General features: G+C 38.2%; 1 protein-coding gene across 3 annotated transcripts in view; it reads right to left on the reverse strand.

The window, feature by feature from the left end:
- NR6A1 (nuclear receptor subfamily 6 group A member 1) overlaps positions 1-23,459 on the reverse strand; it is a 246,719-nt gene that overhangs the window by 915 nt on the left and 222,345 nt on the right. The window contains exons 6-9 of one of the 3 annotated variants that reach the window (XM_051979625.1): positions 18,790-19,014; positions 16,388-16,642; positions 3,411-3,532; positions 156-308 (exon numbers count right to left, since the gene is read on the reverse strand). In XM_051979625.1, the coding sequence (XP_051835585.1) occupies positions 156-308; positions 3,411-3,532; positions 16,388-16,642; positions 18,790-19,014 (755 nt within the window). Of the gene's footprint in view, positions 1-155; positions 309-3,410; positions 3,533-15,307; positions 15,782-16,387; positions 16,643-18,789; positions 19,018-23,459 lie in introns of those variants that run through there. The other 2 variants (XM_051979623.1, XM_051979626.1) reach the window with 2 other exon arrangements.

A 23,459-nucleotide genomic window follows, 5' to 3' on the forward strand; every position in this document is an offset into this window, starting at 1 on the left:
AGAGCTTTCTTTGGAAAGGATTAAGGCCTTGGTGATGGGAAGTTGTAGGGAAGAGAGAAAAGGAAAAAAAGGCTAAAGAAAGGGGGTGGGAGGGATAAGAGGAAGAGGGAAGACAGAAAAAGGGAGGAAGGAAGGAGAGGGAAATGGAGAGTTACCTGCAATATATCGTATCTCTGGTAGACACATCATTAGATCGGGAAAACGATTTGGCTGATGAGGGTACTTATACTCGGTGAAATCCTGGCAAATATACCAATACCGCTTGTTCAACTGCTCCAGCTGTGAAGCATTTGTTAGGCCCCTGATATCTGAGGATGTGCAACAAAGTGGTTATTAAAGGAATTTTAGGAAGAAAATATACCCTGACCCCCACCATGCAGGTTAAGAGGGAAACATGAGAACCATTTCAAGAATCTGCAAGGAGATGGTTTAGAAAAGGGACTATACTTGTTCTTCTGGGTCCCACAGGATGGAATTAGAAACAATGGGTAGAAATCACTAAGAGAGAGATATTGGCTCAATATAGGAAAAACTTCCTACCAGACAAGACTAAGACTGAAATGGACTGCTGAATAATGGTGAGATTTCCCATCAATGAATAAATTCAAGCAGACACCTATTTGGGTTACTGTAAAGGGATTTTCTGTTTAAGGGAGGGATCAGACTATATGGTCCTGTGGCTGCTTTTAGCTCCAAAATTCTGATTCTGTTCTTCAGAGTTATTTAAATACATTCTGAGGGAGGTATAGCTTTGTATGGCTTAATCTCAACTTTGTCATTTACTATGAGTAATCTTGGGCAGCGCTGGCCACCTCTGAACTTTAGTATTTCTCATTTGTAAAAGGGGAGAGAGAAAACCTATATACTTCTTTCATGGGATTTTTTGTATTTTTTGGTTTGTTATTCTGTGCTTGACAAACATCATTAAACAGATTTATTTCCATATACATAGAAAAAGAAAATGAGTTAAAAAATGATTATACATGAAGCCATTAATCTCTACTATGTAAAGGTTGACTTTAAAAACTCAAAAGTGTTAGCAGCAAAGCTATCTTGCCTATCTCCTTTTGAACCTCTTTCTGTTTTCTCTACATTTTAGAAAAATGCTAAGACCCTTTATTGTCTTCATTTCTATTTCTAATCTTCCTCTCCCTTCCTAAATTTAAAACGAGCAAAAAGCCCCCTCTTGAAACAAATAAACACATTTAAGGACAATAAATATAGAAACTGGACGTGTCTGTACATGTCAAACTGCCCCTCAAGTTCTCTAATTTGTCCCATAGGGACATCGAGGAAAGTCCTTTGTTGACCTTAATAGTTCTTCTAAAGAGATGGGAGCTATTCCTCTTATTCTTTCTTTCTGAGAAGGACTGGGCTTTGCCCATGGGAAGTTAAACAATATAAAAATATGTGAAAAAAGTTTAATGAAAGCCTCATAAGGAACAGAAGTGGCCTGCTTAAAAAAGGTGTGACTGAAAATTAACAATGACAACCTCCTATAAGGATATAACATTTCCCAGTTTTCAAGTTTATATTTGCCATTATCCACAGAGAGGCAAAGAGACTTTCCCAAAGTCACACCAAGTGATGGATTTAAGATTAACAAGCTCTGTGGAAAAGGTGAGAGCAACATTTTTGTTCCTGTTTCATAAATGGGTAACTTAAGTGTTGGTCCAAGGTCTTATGATAATAGATGACAGCTCCAATTCTTACAAGACCTCTATGAGGGAAGGAGTACAAACATTATTCTCTTCATTTGACAAGACTGGGAAATTGAGGCTTTAGGAAATACAATGACTTGTCCAAGGCCATGGAGCTATTAAGTAGTGATGTTGAGTCTTAAAAATAAATCTGATTCTAAGTCTCATGCAACTGCTTCTTCATTTTTTAAATTATAATACCTATGTAATAAATGGTATAGTAGAAATTTACTCTTGGAGCACATAGCTCAGAGCCTATAAAAAAGTGTTTTAGAATTAACAATTAAGATAAAAAGCATACCATGTACCTTTCCAATGTAGGATTAACATATGAAGAGAAACATAAATGCTTCATTCATCTGCAAAAAGCATTTTTGTGCAATACTGTCTTACTATGATTGTACTATCAGAACAACCAGCAATCTGTCACATCAGTCTTATCTAGGCCAACTTCATCAGTCACTCTGTTGTTCCTCAGCGGATGGTAAACTTGGGACGTATTTTACATGACGCATGTACTGTCCTTGGTGTCTATGTTTAAATGCATTAAAATGTACTAAACAAAGTGGAGTCTCTTCCTTCCTCCATTAGTTATAGGATTGCTGCATTTCAATTTTCAAAAAAAAAAAAAAAAAAAGAAAGAAACACTTTCCCTGTACTAAGGGAAACATGAACTCCCAATGCCTGTGTCCCAGAATGTGAGAGTACTTGAACCATCAGGAAGCTTAGCAGATAGCAGATGTCTAAAACCACAGAAATCAAGTACAGAAAAAGGGACATTAGAGACTATCTACTCCAACCCACTCATTTTCCAGGTGAAGGGCTAGAAAGAAAGGAATTGACCAAGATTGCAGAGTAAAATAACAGTCAACATTCGAATCCAGGTCCTTTGATTCCCAAATCCAGTGCTCTGAGAACAATACCATGGCTATAAACCATGACCTAAAACAAAAATGCCCTCTTTAATACCTCTAAAAAGTGATCATCTAGCCTCTGACGGAAGACCTCCAAGGATAAGGAACTAGCATGGGAAATCAGACACTACAATGTCTCAGTCTCCCAGGGGCTCTAGCAGTGTCAGACAGCTCTCGTTGTCAGCAAGTTTATCTCCATTGAGCTAGAACCTTCCTCCCTATAACTTGCTCTCCACAGCTCCTGGTTTTGTTCTCTGGGACTAAGCAGAAAAAGTCTGATCCTTTTTTTACTTGACAACCAACCATTTGATATTTTAAAATAATGATGGCATCCATCTTAGATTCTTTCCCCTAGTTTTTGCTTCAGGTTAAAATGCTTCAGGTCCTCATTGCTTTGATCACTCCACTTCTGACATGGGGATCCACAGCTTTACTCTCCTGGATATACTTGTCCAGGTATAGTCTGACAAGGTTAAACAATCATCAGGCACCTCCCTTGATTTGGCTACTACATTTCTATTCAGTCTAAGTTGATTCTGGTCACTATGTGTCACATTAGTAACTTATCTTGAGGCTGCAGGTCACTAAATCTCCCAAAGTAACTTGCTGGACTTAAACTTTTGTAGTTGATTTTGTTAATCCCAAGCATGGGATTTTATATTATTCCCTTTTTAAATTCATCTCTTTAGACCTAATTTAAGAATATTGGATCCTCTTTGTGAAGCAAATAAAGGAGGGACAAGTTTGTTATTAGGGTACCAATTAACTTTGAAAAAGATCTTGACCTAACACTCACCTTGATTGAGAAAGTTGATGGCTTTCATGCAAGCATATTCCTCGTTGCTGACTTTCAGCTGATGAAACTTGCGATACAGGTAGATCAATCTCTCCATTACCTCCATCCCTTCTTCACTAAATCTGTAGGGAGGATGAGGATGTAAACTTTAGGTGGTGCATAAGTTAAGGCACCAAGCAAAGTTGTGAAATACAAATAATAGATCCGGAGATGTAGTGCACATTAGAGTATACAGTGTTAAAATATGGAATTAGAAGATTCTTTAGAACAAGATATGGTAGAACCAAGAAAGAAGGCAGATATCATTTAATCCAAGCTCTCTATTTTACATACAAGAAGCTTGACTAAAACGGCTATTGAGTAAAATATTAGACATTCCAATTTAACTCCTCTCATTCTGAATCCAGTGATTTAAAATTCTACTACGATGCCTCTTCTTGAGGACAACCCCCTATCAATTCCTCTTTGCAGCAATAAACTTTCCATTCATCCTTCATATTGTCACCTGAATAATTTTTTTCTAATGCACAAATCTGCTCCCTGTCACTCCAGTGCTCAAAATCCATAAATGGATTCCTCTGTGGCAAATTTAAAAAGGTTGAGGGGCTAGACTCTGGTGGTGTTTGAGATCCTCCACAATCAGGCTACTTCCAAATCTCATGAGGTTGAAAACACATACATATACACAATTTGGTCTAGAAATGCATTAAATTTAACAAAAAAATAAAATGGGAACAGTATACTACTCCCCAATTACATGCAACATGCTCACAGACAGAACATTTTTAAGTGAGAAGCCCACAGAGGGTAAAGAGAAAGGACAACTTTTAGCCAAGAAGATTTCTTGAACAGAGACAGACTGGTCCACATATTCACCTCATTCAAAATCTGAAATCATCACCAGATAAAATAATGATCAAGAAATTTAATGGAGAAACAAAGTGGCCAGCTTCACTAAAACCACAATAAAAAAATCAGCCAAAGTCAGGCAGCAAGATTGGATGGCTTCCCTGAGAAAAATCTTCGAGGAAATCAGAACTTTGGAAGCTCCAAAGAATGAGAATGATCAGGGCAGCAAAGCAATACTGAGACCCGAACAACCCAGGCACACTAGAGGGGCTCTAGGGCTCTAGCACTCCAATCCAAGGCAACGTAGAGGGTCCTGAAGATCTAGTACTTAGAACTTCAAAGATCCAGGAGGCCTGACTACAGATAGTGAAAGTTAGCACAAGAACTCACAGCAAGCTTAACAATTTAACCCAAAAGTATAGCATGGAGTATCACCTGGTCCTGGAACAAAGCTTTGATTAAAGAGCTAGAGAAATAAGTAAACCAAAGAAAACATTGACCAGCATTTAAGAAAATTATTATAAATCTAGGGATGCCCCAAAACCCAGCCTAAAAAGAGAAAAGCAACTCAGTAACAACTGTAAGCAGAGACTTGAAGAAAAAAAGTGATTTTTCTATAAGGATTACATGCCAACCATCTAGAAGTACAGAAGGAAGAGATTAAAAAATGAAACAAAAGCTCTTGAGGAAAGAACTAGAAGAACAAATTGTTTAGAAAAGTGGTACTCTTCTAGTCGCAAAAAAAGAAAACAACCCTCAAAATCAAAAGATTGGAAAAAAAAAAAAAAACCCAAAGTACTGAAGAAAAACAACAATGACAACAAAAACGGAATTGGAAAACAGGAGTTAAATTTAAGAATTATGGACTCTCTGAAAAGCTGGCCAAAAAACAAAACTTAGACATATTTTAAGAAATAATAAAAGAAAACTACACATATTTGTTAGAACCAGAGAGCAAAGATGGGATAGCATTCACTTGAAATGAACACCAAAAAAAAAAAAAAACCATACCAGGAATTTCATAACCAAAATCTAGAGACTCCACATCAAAGGAAAAAAAAAAAAAACCAACTATAAGCATCCATCAAGGAGTTCTAATACCATAGTCACACCACACTTGGCATTTTCTATCAGGAAATTTTGGGATATTATATTCCAAAAGGCAAAAGATAAATGCCCAGAAACAAGTGAAACTCACTCTGCAAAGCTGAATATAATCCTTCTGGAGGAAAAATGTGGACCTTTCATGGAAGAGAGGACTTCAAGCACTTCTGAAGAAAAGACTAGAGCTTTTACTCAGCTTGAGTCTTTACACAGAAGTGATTAGGAACTTTGAAATATAAACACAAAAGAGATGAGAAAACTACAAAGGTAAGTTTATTTGAATAATTAGAAGGGGTTGAATGATGTTGGAGAGTTAACATTCTAATAGGGAGAAGAAACAAGTTTCTCTTTAGAACTTAATGTCATCAGAGTACTACTGAGGTGAGTAAGGAAGTAAGGATTGGTGTAGTAGAGAGGGGTGGGAGTGGGGATTGTTTAGAGAATTTTAAGAGGCAAAGAAAAGGGAGTATGAAAAGGAGGAAGAAAAGGTACAATTCACTCTCTCATAATGAGTATGCTTGAAAAATGTATTAATTTTGGAAAAGGGAAAAATATATATCAGATGAACTTTATTCCTATTTGGAGCAGACAATGAAGCCTGAAAAGATATATACACAGTTTGGTCTAGAAATGCATTAAATTAAACAGAGAAATAAAATAGGAACAGTAAGGGATGGGGATAAGAGGGAAGGAATAATCACAAGCAAAATAAACTTTTTGAACCTGAATTAGGGTATTGAAAGGTTTAAAAAAACTGAATCCAAGGGAGTACCCATCAAATGGGGAACAGCTAAACAAATGTGGTATGTGAATATAATGTAAAAATGAATTCATAGAATATTAATATGAACTGACATTAAAATTAAATTAAACTAGAATTAAAGTGAATAGAATCAGGAAAACAACTTATATAAGAACAAGAGGCAGCAGTTGATAAAGCACTGATTCTGGGGTTAGAAGGACTGAGTTCAAATGATACTTATTAGTTGTGTGATCCTAAGCAAGTCACTTAACCAGAATTGCCTTGCCTTGCCCACCACCCCCTCTCCCACCCCACCCCCCAAAAAATGCAAAAGAAAACAACTTTGAAAGACTTAAGAACTCTGATCAATAGAGAAAGACAGGATCTGGGAACATAAAATATCAGAACTGAGGAGACTTTAGAATTCATCTAGTCCAAGTTCATTTCACAGATGTGAAAACTTCACCCAAAGAACAAATCAACAATGTCTAATATGACTTACTGAAATTTCTAGAGACAGTAAATGACAGTGCTAGACCTGAGCCTGAATCTTCTGACTCCAAGTCCTAGGCTCTTTCTACTATATAAAATGATCTCTTGTTCCTTCACATATTATAATCATCTAACTTTGTGTTTTATCCCTTTATTGGTTCAAATTATCTCATACTTACTCTGTCTCACACTATGTATACTCTGTCCAGATCATTGGTATCCCAGCTCTGAGCATTTTCTCTGGTTGTTCCTCAAGTCTAGAATGTAAATCCCGGATAAAAATCCTTCTTAATCACGGTGCCTTCCTTCTTTAAAGTAGCATATTTGTACAGGGTTGTGTCATCTTGTCTCCCCCAATAGAACATGAGCTCTTTGAGAAAAGGGACTGCCTTTTGCTTTGCAAACACATGGTAGGTGTTAATGTTTACTGACTGACTGGTGGCAATTTCAGTAGGGCAGGGACCACAACTTAGTTAAACTTTGTATCTCTATCTGTATCATGCATGGCTTTTCAAAGCACCAAAAAATTAAAAGTCCATTAGCTTAAATATTAATTATTTCATTTTTCAGTTAGGAAAGCTGAGGCTAATATTCAAGAAATGATTGAACCTGGCTTGGTGATCAATAAAGCTGAATGGGTCACATTGCTAGTTATTGGTAGAATTGGCATTTGAATAGTGGCCTCATGAGTAAAAGTCAAGAATGGGCTCTTTATATTATACTATGTTATTCTTGGTCAAAAGGCACCATTTCCCAATGGTTCGTGTTGATGTCATTATTTAACTTTTTATTTATTTCCAACACTCTGAGATTTGCTGCAGTATAGAAGAAAAGTAGGGTTTGGATTTGGGAGACACCTGAGGTAGAACCTTGGTTCTCCTACTTATTGGTATATGCCTAGATATATTGGGCCTCAGATGCCTCACCTGGAAGACAAGGAGTATGGACTGGAGTGACTGCTAAATCTTACTGCTAAGCTACTTCTCTGAAGCTCAGTTTCCTATTCTGTAAAATGGAGATTAATATCTACCTACTTACCTCATATAATGTTGTGAAGACCAAATGAAATGATGTAAGTCAAATTTAAAACACTGTATAAACATGAATCAGCTCTTGCTCCTGCTAAGCTGGACTTCTGAATTTTGGACTGGAAGTTTCCTGAGAATGTTAACTACCAGGATCACAAGGGCCCTCTGGCATCATCTTATGCAATCCCTTCATTTCCTAAATAGGTAGGAATGCAGGCTTCAAAGATGCGCAATGAGGTGTCCAAGGTAACACAACTAGTATGTTTTAGAGCTGGGACTTGAAGCCAGGGCTCCTTACATGCAGTGTAGCAATCTCTCTACTAGTAAAACCTGTACCTAATACTCCTATGGATTACAGTGGATATAACCAGAAGCCCTTCTAATGCTTACCAAATACCTCACTGTTTCCTTTCCTTTGTGTGATGATTGGAAAAGTTGGAGTCTGAATTAAGAAAATAACTCTGCTGTCCAAGCCTCAATCTGGACTCACAGAACATCCCAAGTGAGACCAGTCCACTTCTGCTTCTAATCTGTCATCCCAGGCCAACAATTTTGCCAGGTGGAAACAATATTCAGGGTCACAGGTGGGAGCTCTTGAGAACCAGGAGAAAGATTACAGCCAAATGGGGGAGGCAAATCCTTCTCTGAGTGATGAAAGAACTTGGAAGGCAAAGAAGAGGAGGGCCACAACTGCAGACACACTAACAGGAAGCTGAGTGTTTTAAAATCAAAGAAAATACCACAGCATGGAGAGGTGGATTAAGGCAGGTTATAAATGCTCCTTGAAGTGAAAAATTCATCTCTATTATCATTATCAAGACAGGATCCGGAATTGGAAAACCAGGATTCAGATCCAAGTGGAGTCAGTCACTACCCTTCCATAGCCCTAACTTTTCTCCAAAGTTAAATTAGGGGGTTGGACTAAATGATCTCTTAGGTTCCTTGTCATAAATACTATGAATCTTCTTATCATTATGAGATTTGAATAGTATTTTGCAAGTGCAATATGTAATTATCATCATCATCAATATAGTATTTTACATGATTCTTAGTTAACATTTTATCCTTTACTAGAATTGATGTCTTTCTCACTGTGGATGGAGGTAACCCTGGACTTCCCCCTCTGGAGGTCATGTCAATAGTGGGTAAGTTCTGACAAGAAAAGACCTGGTGAGAGATAGCCTTTGTCTCTGTGGAGAGACTCGTCACAGAAAAATGAGTGGATAGAGTAGGAAATCTTTTGTCTACAGTGACTCATGAAACCAAGAAACTGAGGAGTGGAAACTGACAGTAGGGGAACCACAGATGAAATCACTTTTGAAGTACTGACCGGTATACAAAATTCATAGAATGAAGTTGCTTTGAAGAGACGGCTATTACTCAAGAAGTCCTAGCAAAGGAATTTTTGAGCTAGAAGGGACTTTAGAATAGAGAATGTCAAAACTGGGAGGAACTCCTCTAAGGAAAAAAAAAACCATGTAATCCAATCTGCTCTAATTTAAAAGAGAATTAAAATTCAAAGTAGCTTAATTGTTCATAGTTGCTTTTTCTTGTCTCCCCCAATAGAATATGAGCTCCTTGAGAGAAAGGACTGTCTTTTGTTTAACAGTGCCTGGTACAAGGTAGGTGTTCAATAAAGTTCAGTTTACTGACTGACTCCACGTGGCAATTTCAGTTAGGGTAGGGATCACAATTTAGTGAAACCATCACAAAGATGTGAAGTGACTTGTCCTGTGTCACACAGCTAGAAAGTCACAGAGTTGCATCTTGAATCTAGGTCCTTTGCTTCCAAATGTGGAAGCTCCACCAACATGCCTTAATGCTTCTGGGTTATTGAAAGAACACCCATTATATTGGACAGTGAGGCTTTCCCAGTGTCTTATTGTCTTCTAGGCAACACAGTCTTTTAGGCAATCACAGAAGACTTCTGAGTATGGGATTAAGATCCTTACTCTTTTTAACACATGGTTATGGATGATAAAGCACGTATAAACTATCCAGTGCTATAGATCTGTGGAACTTTATTATAATTGAAGCTTCTTTTCTCTAGCCCATTAACAATGTACATCTCCTCTCTTCCAAACTCCCTAGTAGCTAAAAATGGCCACTAACCATTGGCTATTTGCCCCAGTGAGCTTTGCCTCATCTTCGTACAAACTGGACTGCTATGTTTCCACACCTCCCCTTTTCAAACAAAGCCGTTCTCTGTTCTATGGGGCACCCACTCTTCCCCAGCTCTGGCTTTTCCCTCCTCCACAGGCTGCCTCCGCCTCAGGGTTCTGACATCCATATAGCCTCTGGCTACAAATTATCAGGATTCAAAGCAAAAAAAATAAAAGCTAAGACAAACAAGGTCTTTCTTCTTTTCCCCATTCCTGTCCACAACTATAACAGGACAAGGAAAACATTCTCGGCAGGTTATCCAAAAATCACTGGACCATTTAATCAACAATTGAAACTGACATAGAATAAATTATGCCTCATTAAGGTTGTTGGAAGACCAATTCTCTTCTAAAATGTAGTGCCCAAGACTGGATACAGTATTCTAGATCTAGTCAAGCATCAACTTTGTCCTCTGTAAAATAAGGGGATTAGATCAGATGGTCTCTAAGTCCCTTCCAGCCTTCACATTCTCAATTCTTCATTCCAATAGTCAAGATTCAAAAGTTCCTAGGGCAATAAGGGTTCTTTCTACTAACATTCTATGTTCTAAGTTCTCTTGTAATTCTAATAATACATGATTCGATGATACTTTATTCCTTTGTTACTATCTGTATCAAGACAGAAAAGTCTTCCCATGGCTCCATAACTTAATTCTCATGAGTGGATTAAAAAACAAACAAAGTCAAAGTCAAAGACAATGTACATGCCAGTTTGCCGAGCTTAATAAATGGTGCCTTAAGAGAGAGAGAGCAGGATCCTGTTGAGAAAGCACTATATTTCAAGAGTTCTGCTTGGTTACTCACTGTCTATGTGACTCAAGGCAAATCATTCTTCCTTTTCTGTTTCAAGCTTCCTTTTTTTGAAAAAAAAAAAAAAATGGAGCAGATAATCTTTATAAATACTCTATCAAAAGATTATTGTGGGAAAGCTAATCATAAATCTTGATATAGAACTGAAGATTGTCATTCCCCTATTCTGAATACAATTTATTAATCTCAATCCCTTCTCTTCTCAGGAGGCAGAAAAACTGAGGCTACCCACTGTTAGAAAAGACCAATCTTTGAATCAGGCTTTTATTATATGCTACATTGTCAAAGGCAGGTCATTCCACTCCTCTGAGTTTCAGTTTCTTCATCTGTAAAATAAACACATGCTTTTACTACCTACTTTCTGAGAAGGTTATGAGGAAAATCACTTTGTGAATTTTAAATTGTTACAGGAATGAGAGGTGATGATGATGATGAAGACTGCTATGACCTAGATTTGGCAATTTGAGTAAAAAGCATAGGAGCTAGAATGAACCATTAAAATAGAGCTAGCAGAATCTTAGCAGCAAAGTTCAGAAAAGCTCATTAGGGGCAGGAGCAGTCTCAGGCTGGTGCTATAATCTGCTTTAAATCAAACTCACTAAGTCTCATTCTCTGATAAGAGACTGATTAAGGGAAATAGGGACCATAAATTTGATCTAATATTAGTAATGCCAAAAAAAAAGAAAAGAAAAGAAAAAGAAACAAATTGCTCATATAGTTGAAACTCTTTTTTTTACTCTAAAGTTGTTAAAAGGTAAAGATATATCTGGGAAGAAGGTGCGGAGGAGAGGGAGCAACAGAATAAAGAAAGAGCCTATAGGCATATACAATCTCACATTTTAATCCTAGGCACATATCCTCCTCGGCACAACAAGACATATTTTACTTAGTGAAACAATCTGGTAACTTTCTTTAGTTCCTCAGATTCAACTTTATTTCCATTGACAAAGAGCTCCATGTTGTATAATCTTTGGCAAATCACTTGGGTCTTCTCCTTGTGCTCAGTTTTCCCACCTGCAAAATGAGCACTAGAATACCTATAAGATTCCATCTAGCTCAAATATTTATGTTTCAAGGTTCCATATTCCATGATTTTGAAATCTTTTTTAGTTCTACATCCCTTCGTTTTAACATTCTAGAAACTTAGATTTAGAATAAAGACAGCAAGAGATTCCAATCCTACCTTTTACATTTGCTGTGTAATCATGATCAAGTGACTTAACTTTTTTAAAGATCAGTTTCTTCATCTAAAAAACCCGGAATAAAAAAATCTGGTTAACATCTATCTCATAGGACTGCTGAAATGCCAGCTAATATGACTTTTATTATTTTGATATGATGTCCTTAACATCCTATGTTTCAAAGTTTCTACTACTGTTAAAGTTCTATGATTCTAAAAGACATTTTCACGATCCCTAAATCAGATGCAGGAACAGAACATTCTTGTTAAATTCTCCTAAGCAGGTTGATTCCACAAAAGAAAAACAAACAAACTTACTCTTGCTATCTGGTCTCACCGTCTCTCCTTATGTTCTCGTTCCCCCTAATTCCAGAATAACACTGGGGCCAGAGGGAGTGCTGGGCCTCACCAAGCTCACATCCCTGGAGAACACAGACTGCCAACAGCTCTATGATATCCCCTGACCTGTGAAGTGACTCCAAAAATTCATCACCCTGGAATGAACAGTGCCCAGCAGCTGACCCTGCAGAGAACTCTAGGCATGCCAAATGCAAACAAGAAGGGCTGGCAACCATCTAAGCAGACCCTGACAATATTAGGATAGGCAGCCTGCTATCCAAACACTTGGCTGCCCGATGCTAAGTCTAAGGAAGAGCAAAAAAAGGGATGAAAATAATGAATGAGCATCTCTGGCTCTGGTTAGGTCACTCAGAACATCAGATAGCTTTGTTTACTGGACAGAGTGTCAACTCGGTTAAAAATATTGTCATTTATATCTGACCCTCCAATCTCTACCTTAGCCTTTAAAGATCATTTATAATGGAATATTATAACAAGGTCAGGAAGAACAACCTTCTCCTTTGGTTAGCTCCCAGAAAAGATGCAAGTGCAAGAGCTTGCAGATATAAATTTCTGTAGTGAGCCTTCTCTTCTCTCTCTCGCCACTCTTACCTGATAAAGTTTCCATTGGTTTAGTTATTATCTTTATGAAGATGACTCAGTTCTATATATCCAGCTCAATCTCCCAAGCTCTAACACCACATTAATAGCTGCCAATTGGGACATTCCAAACCTGATATTCCAGAGAAACCTCAAAGTCTAAATGTCCAAACCGGAACTTAATCTCTTACCCCCCAAATTCATCTGTTTTACAAACTTCCTTATTTCTGTCAAGGGCACCACCACCGCTATTCTTCTAGTCATTTGATTTTGTAACACTGGTAGCATTCCTAATTTCTCACTCTCTCTCCTCCTATATATCCAGTCAGCTGACAAATCTTCACAGTATGCCTCACAACTGATACCTTAAGTGCGCTCACAGAGCCACCACCTTAGCTCAGAAACCGTTTCACTTTTCCACTGTACCTCTACAATGGCCATTGAACTGGTCTCCTTGCCTCAAAACTCTCCTTACTTCAATCCATCAATCCACAAAGCTGCAAGCACAGATGTGGTCATGTTGCTGTTCATCCTTCTCTTTTTCAAGGGAACCAATGACATCACAGGATGATGTCTTAACTTGCTTGTGAATGGATTTAAGGGAGGCAGAACTGTACAAAGTTGTGAGCCTCATTATATCTCTTCCTGAGAATTCAAAGTCCAGTGACAAGACAAAAGTTAAGATGACTGCAAATGGCCTGGGATGCTATGGATGGCCCTGCACTCTTTGGGTCCTCAAACCAAACTCTAAGTGCGCTTCAGCTATCTTTATGGCCATTGGGACAAACGGTTCTCAAACACATGTTGTATTGGGGGAAGTGTTCATGTTTCTCATGCTTGGGAGTAGCCACCCCTCCAACTCACTGATGGATCTGAAGTCTGTATTACCCTCAACTCGTTTAGTCTCTCTGCTAAGAGGGGGTGAGGCTACTGTGCATAGTACAGCTTCCTGGAACCACGGATAAGAATTGGGTGAATTAGGTGGACACCAAAGGTGGATGAGAAGCTTTGAAAAGGGCTTGGCAGCTTTCATATTCTTTTATTCAAATTCGAGTGGCTACTTATTGCTTCTGGGATAATCCTGCATTGGTATATAAAGCCCTTAATTACCTGGCCTCACCTAGCTTTCAGTCTACTTGCTACTTCCCTTCCTGAATTCCCTTCCAGCCAAACTGGCCTTTTTACTCTTCCTCACATGCAAGCTCCAGCTTGTCTCAATGGCCTTTGCAGAGGTCACTTCCATTTCTGGAATGCACTCCATCTTAGCTTATCTCCAACTCCTAAAACCCCACATTACTTAAGAGCACCTCTAGTAACATCTTTTATCCTAAGCCTTTGCACTGAACCATTCTACTGCTGCTAGTGCCATCTGTGATTGCCTTATATTTATTTTGTCCTAGTTCTGTATACACTTAACTATATACAACTCCTAATAATAACAATGGTGATGATGATAGCACTCATTAGGTACCACCCACTGTGCTAAGTGCTTTACAATCACTACATAATTTGATCTTTACAACAACCCTGGAAGATAGGTAGGATTGTTATTCCCATTTTAAGGATGACAAACTTGTTAAGTGAGTTTTCCAGAGTCACATGACTAATTAGTCATTCAGTCACATGATTGAATTTAAACTCAGGTCTTCTGGACTCCAGGCCTCACACTCTAACTTCTGCATTATCTGGCTCCTTTGACAAGCTCTCCAAGAATAAGGACTGTTTTACTTCTGTCTTTGTTTCCCCTGAACCTAGCACAGTACCCCCAATGTGGGAAGTTCTGATATTCACTTGGTGATTTGACTGAGCATTCTGATACAATTTCCTACTGGCTTTACAAGTTTTATTCTGGACACTTTATGAGAGAACACTGTTCATATTAAAAAAGAAAAAAAAAAACAAATTGGAATTTGGCATCAGTAGCAACAGACCTGGGTGCTGTTGCTTTTATTTTTGCTACTTTGGGAAAGTCACATAATCTCTTCTGAGCTGTGTGTGGGAAGGGGAGGAGGGAGGAGGAAGGAGAGAGAAAGAGGATGTAGATTAACATGATAAATTCTACCATCTTACTACTTTCCTTCCCTGGCTTCCTTCTGGCTCCTGCTTGTCTTCTTGTTTCCCAATAGTTTCTATCCTATTCTGTCAATAGTCTACTAGTACATGTAATATAGGCACATGGTGAAGTTCTAAGGGAAGGATGACTTAGCTGGAGGAGGTGAAAATTACCCATGGCTCATGTAATGTGATATCCAAGGAAAAGGACAAAGTTTTCTTTCTCTTCCAATGAGGCTATTTGCAATGCACATTTCTTGATTGATAAAAGCACAGAGGTAACTTTGTTTAATGATCCTCAATTATTAATATCAGCAAGCTAGAAGTAACTGTCACTGTCACAGAGACAGTATGTAAATTGAAGAGTTTTTTTCTAGAGTGAGATCCTTCTGATGATCCCAGTGGACAATGTGATAACATCACATTGACTGCATCAAGTTCCAGAATACTACTCAGTGAGAGATGTAATTACTCAACATCCTAGACTAACAACCCAAATGGTAAAAGCAAAGCATATGAGAAATGCCCACTGCCCAGCCAATCAAGAACATTTATTATGTACTTAAAATCTCCTGAGGACCATACTAAGTACTGGAGATACAAAGAAAGGCAAAAACATTGTTCCTGACATGTAGACAACTGCACACATAGAAGATATCCACAAGGTGACCAAAGAAGGCTCTTCGAGGTTATGGAGGGAGTGAGGGGGAAGAGGGATGTAGTAAGAGGGGCAATCATTTGAATTAATGATGACAAATGATACTTATATAGTCCTTTTAAGGTTTGCAAAATGTCTTAATATACACTATCTCATTTGACATTTCAATCAGTCCATCATACATATATCTTGGGAGCTCTGCAGATGGACAAGCAGAGCACAGACTTTGACGAAAGGAAGAAAAAGAGGCTGGATGACATCTGGGAAATTGCAGGCATTTTCATTGACACCAAGCTTCTCCATGATACAAAACCTACTTTTATAGCAGCAACATTCTGCCAATAATGCTATACAGCTGTGAAGACATAAAGGACAATGATGTATCCCATTACTCATAATAATCTGAACTGCAAAATGTGATATAAGGTATATTCATCCAGAAGACACGACATGATGAGTGCTCTGAGTGCTATACCTAACGATGCTGAAAGATCTAGAGTAAGGCTCCCTGTTGGGTAGCCCCTCTCCAGAGAATTCATAGGCGGATACTATCAAGAAATGCAGAGAATGATATAAACAGATTATAATCTGTACCACTGGAGAGAGTTCCCATATGGAAGAGATCATATGAGTATACTACTAGTACAGTTTCTACTAGTGCTCTCAGATTAGATGATTAATCCCAGACAGCTCTAATATTCAGAGTCTAAAACCTGTAACGTTTGCACTTCACTGAGTTGATATGGGACCAAATAAGATGATGCACCTAAAACAATGTGCAAACCTTGTATCATTTTGGCCTACAGCTCAGAGCCCATTCTATTTAAGTTTTGTATGAATTATTTTCACCTACATTTGTCACTTTCCTTTCTGTGAAGCCAAGGGCTCTGATCCCTAAAAAAGGCTCTGTGGAAAGGTCTGTAATGGAAGCTTCAGAAGGTTTCTCCATCCTTTCCCTCACCTGTGCAGCTCCTCATCAGATGGTGAATACTTGGAGGTCACATCTGCCAGCTCCCCAAAGATGTGTTTGCTGTACACGGTAAGGGATGACAGCAGAATGAGCTCCTGCCATGTGGAGCTCAAGAGGCAGGTATAGTCCTTGATTGAAAGCTCACAGAAGAATGGCAGCTTCTTGATCCAAGCAATTTGCCTGAACAGCAGCTCATCTGCCAGGCGACAAAGCAGCGCAAACAGCTCAGCCTGAGTTACAGTGTACCTGGGGACAAAAGCAGTATGAACTAAGAATTTAATCAATTAAAACTCCTTGACTAAGAGGGAAGGGAGGGTAACTTTATGTAAATCTCCCCACAAAACTCAGGATGGATGTTTTATATTTTGTGAATCTGTGAACTGGTTTGGTCATTCTGGAAGGCAATTTAGAATGATACCCAGAAAAAAAATCAAACTCTGCATGCTCTTTGACCCAGTTATAGTATTGATTCTATATCCTAAAGACATCAAAGAAAGAAAAAATAATCTATACGCACAAATATTTGATATTTGTATATATATTCTTATATACAGCCATTTATTCAGCCATTCTCCAATAAGAGAACACTTTTTAGTTTCGAATTTTTGATCGCCATGAAAAGAGGTATTAATGAAATGACACAATTTAATGAAATGGACAACTTCAGAGGAAACTGGGAAGATGTGTAGAGGACAAATTTATACAATGATAATAATATAGAGTAAAACAATTCTGAAATACTTTGGATGTATGAAGAATGATGTATGCCACTTTGTTCCCTATGAGAGAAAAAGCTCAAAAAGCAGAGACATATTTCCAGATATAAACAATATGTGAATTTGCTTTGCTAGACTATGTACTGTGGAATTAAAAAAAATTGCTTGTAGGAGGAATGGGAGGGACAGATTAAATTTAAAAAGGAAAACCAATTCCTTCAAAAGGTTTTTTTTTTTAAAACAACTTAGGATAGTAGGTTAATTGATTGCTCTAAGTAGTGACTTTATCCTGTTGCCCACACTGTCCTCTAGTGGTGAGGACCCAGTCTTGGAGTTCCCAGGCGGCAGTAGCAAACATGCAATCCATTCAGTGCTAGTTTTTGTCAAAAGCTCAACAGGGTAAATCCTAAGAAAACTGCCTATCCCCTGCCTCCCTCCAACCCCCTAACAAAGCTAGAAAAACTTTCAGAGCTCAGTTGTAAGAGCTAGAAGGGACCATAGCATATGAAATGCTAAGAGTGCCAAAGGGACCTGAGAACACACAGCATGTTATGAATATGACTTACATTTTCCAGAGGAAAACTGAAGCCCAGGGAGTTCAAACAACTTTGTCCAAGATCACATTACTAGATAGGGACAAAATCGGGTCTAAACTACCACTAGATCCACTTCTCTGTTCTTTTGCTGGTCTCCATATTTATGTACACATAGACATACATTTATTATTTCATTGTGGAGGTACTGTGAAATAACAACTCCAACCAATTGGATCTATGGCCTTTAGAAAGTCATGCCAGTGGTAATGCAAGTATTATTACCTTCATTTTACAGATAAGGAAGCAGACGCAAGAACACTGAGTAAGTTGGCCATGGGGAAGGGGTAGGGAATAAGCATTTATTAAATGCCTACTTGGTGGCCAGTCAGCTAACTGGCAGAGTCGGAGCTCAGAGTCGGAGTCAAGAAAATGTGAGTTCAAATGTGAACTCACTAGAGATATGACCCTGGTCTCCTTATCTATAAAATGAGCCAAAGAAAGATATGGCAAGCCATTCCAATATCTCTGCCAAGAAACCCCAAAAAAGGTCACAAAGAGTTGGACACAAGAGAAAATTTGAAAAAAAAAAAAAAAAATCAGTAAAGTGCCCGTCACTGTGCTAAGTATTTTACATTTGATTCTCAAAATAACCTTGGAAGGTAGGTGCTGTTATGATCCCTGTTTCATAGTTGAGGAAACTGAGGCAGAAGGAGGTTGAGTGACTTACCTAAGATCACTTAAGAGTTAGTAAGCGATTTAGGTTGAATTTGAACTCAGGACTTCCTACCTCCAGGCCCAGTTCTTTATTTGCTATTTTACCTAGCTGCCATGGTCATACTGAGTGTGTCCCAGAAGGAATCTGAACTCAAGTCTCCTGAACAATTTAAGTGCTCTTTCCATTACGCCATTTATTATCTATAAACATAGACATTTAAAAATGGAGTTCAATTTAAACTGTTCAAATAACAAGTATTTTACCATCCAATCTGTCTTCCTCGATCCCCAATCTCTCATTCTAGATCCTGGAGTATGTGGCGAGAAATGCCCAATAGCTATTGGAAAGTAGGTACCCGTGGTCTTGTGCTGAGCTTCAGGCCCCAAAACAACCACCTCTTAGTGTATCAGGTCATGATCCACTCACCCATCTTCGATCAACATGGGTGTGCCCAGGGGTTCCAGGTCCTCAGCAAGCACCAACTGATGAATCAAGCTGTGGGACTGGGGATCCAGGCTCCGGGCTTGGGGGGGCAGCAGAGGCGAGTGAGCTGAATAGCTAAAAAGGTGCGGTATATATTGATAGTGTGGGGGCACTGGGGTCCCCATGTACTGCTCCCTGAAGGCAGTGAATCCATTCAGCTCCACAGACCTACTAGAAAAGAAAAATTTCATTTTAATGAAGGCAGCTGCAGGCTCAATCATCTTGCATTCACCTTACTCCACTTGAAAGAATGAAGCATACATCATAGCAGTTCATTTGTCCTTGGCACCTGCCCAGGAAGGATATAAGCAGCCATGTGTGATGAGAAGAGGTTTCAAATGGGAATCAGAAGGCCCAATTCTTTCTTAGGTTTTAGAGCTGAAAGGCGAAGATGAAGAAAGGGCGACCCAAAGGGCAGAAATGACTTTCTGAAAGTCCTGGCTAGTGAGCCATAGAACTAGGACAGACACACTAATCTTTCCCATGATGAAGTGATAAAACCAAGCTGCTTTTGAAAGATCAAAAGTATTAAGACACACATTTAGAGTTTTAAAGTTTACAAAGCACTTTCTTCACTATAATCCCTTTAAACCCTTCTTTTCTTCCCATCTCAGATCCTTCTCCACTGCAGTCCTTCTGAGGGGCTTTCCTTAAATGCAGACCTGACCATGCCATTCCACAGGCTCCCTATATTTCTAGGATAAACATTAAACTCCTCTTCACAATCCAAACAATATTCTTCATCCTGTCCTCTGTGATCTAGGCAAACTGGCCTTTGCTCTATTCCAGAGGCCCCTGTCCTTGCACTGGCTGTGCAGTCTCTCCTATTCTTGACCTCAGAGATTCTCTCTTCCTTCAAGATGCAACCATTCTTGGTCCCCCAGCTACTATAGAAGTAACCCTTCTTTCCAATTACTCTGTTTTTATCTGCTTATTTATAAGGTCCATATTGTTTTTCATCTTAGGAAATAAGGTCCTTGTAGACAAGGCCTATTTCCTTCTTTGCCTGAAACCCAGCACAGGGCCCAGTAGGTCACTAATGAATTCTGTCTCTTACTATAATAAACCATTTTATTGCGTTAAGTGGATAAGAAATGTTCTAACAATGTGGCTCTCTTCAACAATGAGATGATTCAAACCAGTTCCAATTGTTCAGTGATGAAGAGAGCCATCTATACCCAGAGAGAGGACTGTGGGAACTGAGTGTGGATCATAACATAGCATTTTCACTCTTTTTGTTGTTATTTGCATGCATTTTATTTTCTTTCTCATTTTTTTCTGGTTTGACTGGATTTTTCTTGTGCAGCAAGATAATTGTATAAATATATATGCATATATTGGATTTAACATATATTTCTACCCTGTTTTAACATATATTGGAATACTTGCCATCTAGGGGAGGGCATTGGGGAAGAAGGGAAAATTGAAAAACAAGGTTTTGCAAGGGCTAATGTTGAAGAATTGTCCACGCATATATTTTGAAAAATAAAAAGCTTTAATAAAGAAAAAAAAGATATTTCCCCCTCAAAAAAAGAAATGTTCTATTAGTATGGAAGTATTTGAATTTTTTTCTCAAGCAAATGAAGTCTTCACGCCACTGTTCCACTGCAAAATTGTAATACATTACAATGAGAAGATTATTTTAGCTAAAACTTCTTTGAGTTTCAGTTTCCTAGCTTGTGTGAGGTAGTAAAAGGGTAGTTCAACTCTTTTTCATTTCCTTACCCCATATCCCTCAATCTAAACTCTTTCCAGATCAGAGCAAACTGATGGAATGCTAGAGCTGGAAAGGACCTAGGAGATGCTTTATACCATCATAATTTACATAAGAAGCAAAAATGGTCCCAGATCTAATACTGATCACAAGTGATCACTCCCCCAGGTCCACATATGACTTGCATAAAAAGTCAAATGTTTTGTTTATTTTTAAAGGAGTATGTCTTCAAAGCCTTGTCTCTTTCTAAGAGACGTCATCTATGGGGACTGCCTCTAAGGGGAATGACTACCTGAACCAAGATTCTGTCAGGCCACTCCCCGCCTCTAAAGTTCTATTTTTTCACAGTTAAAACTGAGGGGGAAATATTCACTTTTAATTCATAGGCAGTAATCTGCCTATGCCTATTAGAACTGAGAACATTATTTACTCAATGTCTTTATTTTATTGACGAAATTGAGATTCAGGGGATTCAAAGTGCTTTGCAGATTATAAAGCCTCCTAAGAAAGGGAACAAATTTTATTTTTCTTTGAATGATTCCCTATTGAATTAATGAAAAAAAAATCAAATGAAGATGGCCTAGCTGTACCTGATCTAAAATTATATTATAAAGCAGCAGTCACCAAAACCATTTGCTATTGGCTAAGAAATAGATTAGTGGATCAGTGGAAAAGGTTAGGTTCACAAGACAGAATAGTCAGCTATAGCAATCTAGTGTTTGACAAACCCAAAGCCCCTAACTTCTGGGAAAAGAATTCATTATTTGATAAAAACTGCTGGGATAATTGGAAATTAGTATGGCAGAAATTAGGCATGGACCCACACTTAACACCATATACCAAGATAAGATCAAAATGGGTCTATGACCTAGGCATAAAGAACGAGATTATAAATAAATCAGAGGAACATAGAATAGTTTATCTCTCAGACTTGTGGAGGAGAAAGAAATTTGTGACCAAAGATGAACTAGAGACCATTACTGATCACAAAATAGAAAATTTCGATTACATCAAATTAAAAAGCCTTTGTACAAATAAAACTAATGCAAACAAGATTAGAAGGGAAGCAACAAACTGGGAAAACATTTTCACAGTTAAAGGTTCTGATAAAGGCCTCATTTCCAAAATATATAGAGAACTGACTCAAATTTATAAGAAATCAAGCCATTCTCCAATTGATAAATGGTCAAAGGATATGAACAGACAATTTTCAGAGGATGAAATTGAAACTATTACCACTCATATGAAAGAGTGTTCCAAATCATTATTGATCAGAGAAATGCAAATTAAGACAACTCTGAGATACCACTACACACCTGTCAGATTGGCTAAGATGACAGAAAAAAATAATGATGAATGTTGGAGGGGATGCGGGAAAACTGGGACACTATTACATTGTTGGTGGAGTTGTGAACGAATCCAACCATTCTGGAGAGCAATCTGGAATTATGCCCAAAAAATTATCAAATTGTGCATACCCTTTGATCCAGCAGTGTTTCTATTGGGCTTATATCCCAAAGAAATACTAAAGAAGGGAAAGGGACCTGTATGTGCCAAAATGTTTGTAGCAGCCCTGTTTGTAGTGGCTAGAAACTAGAAAATGAATGGATGCCCATCAATTGGAGAATGGCTGGGTAAATTGTGGTATATGAATGTTATGGAATATTATTGTTCTGTAAGAAATGACCAGCAGGATGAATACAGAGAGGACTGGCGAGACTTACATGAACTGATGCTAAGTGAAATGAGCAGAACCAGGAGATCATTATACACTTCGACAACGATATTGTATGAGGACATATTTTGATGGAAGTGGATTTCTTTGACAAAGAGACCTGAATTTCAATTGATAAATGACGGACAAAAGCAGCTACACCCAAAGAAAGAACACTGGGAAACGAATGTGAACTATCTGCATTTTTGTTTTTCTTCCCGGGTTATTTATACCTTCTGAATCCAATTCTCCCTATGCAACAAGAGAACTGTTCAGTTCTGCAAACATATATTGTATCTAGGATATACTGCAACATATCCAACATATAAAGGACTGCTTGCCATCTAGGGGAGGGGGTGGAGGGAGGGAGGGAAAAAAAATCAGAACAGAAACGAGTGTCAATATAAAGTAATTATTAAATAAAAATTAAAAAAAAAAAAAAAAAAAGAATGATTCCCTATTGCCTAAAAAAATCAAGTTTAAATTCAGTGGCCTGGCATTAAAGGCCAACTTTTCTGTCCCATCTTTTCTTATCATTTTCAAAATAGACTAACTGTATATGGCTTTATCCCTTTCCACCAGAGCACCATCTTTAATCTTTGCATCCTCAGAACTGAGTAGGCTCTCTGACAAGTGGTAGGAACTTAATAAATATTTATATAGACTTACTTGGGAGTCCCAAGTTTGAATTTTGCCATGAGCTAGTTAACATGTTGGAAATTCCATTCAGTAAAATAGAGGTGATGATATTCCTGCAACCTACATACACTTCATTAGGCATCTGGTAAAGCAGTGGATAGATCTGAATTAAAATCTGGCTTCAGACATGTGCTAGGGTTGTGACCATGAACAAGTCTCTTAAACTTGGCCTGCCTCAGTTTCTTCCATGTGGGAATAAAATAATAGCAAGGGTGTTGTGAATAATGAGATAATATTGGTTAAAAAGTGTTTAGGACAAGGTATATGAATGCTTTCCCCCTTGTCTTCTTCTTCCATTTCCCTTGTAGGGGGAAATGTTAAAAGTGCTATAGAAATGGAGATTACTTCCCAGGTGAATGGGATTACCCACCCCCCACTTTGATCTGAAGTCTCCCTTTTCTATGCTATTTCCCCCAAAATGAATTTTGTCCTTAATCCTGCTTGCCTCCATCAGTTCTACTTTCACATATTAAAATAATTTCTTTC

The sequence above is a fragment of the Antechinus flavipes genome, chromosome 2, assembly GCF_016432865.1.
Source record: "Antechinus flavipes isolate AdamAnt ecotype Samford, QLD, Australia chromosome 2, AdamAnt_v2, whole genome shotgun sequence".
NCBI classification, from domain to species: Eukaryota; Metazoa; Chordata; class Mammalia; order Dasyuromorphia; family Dasyuridae; genus Antechinus; species Antechinus flavipes.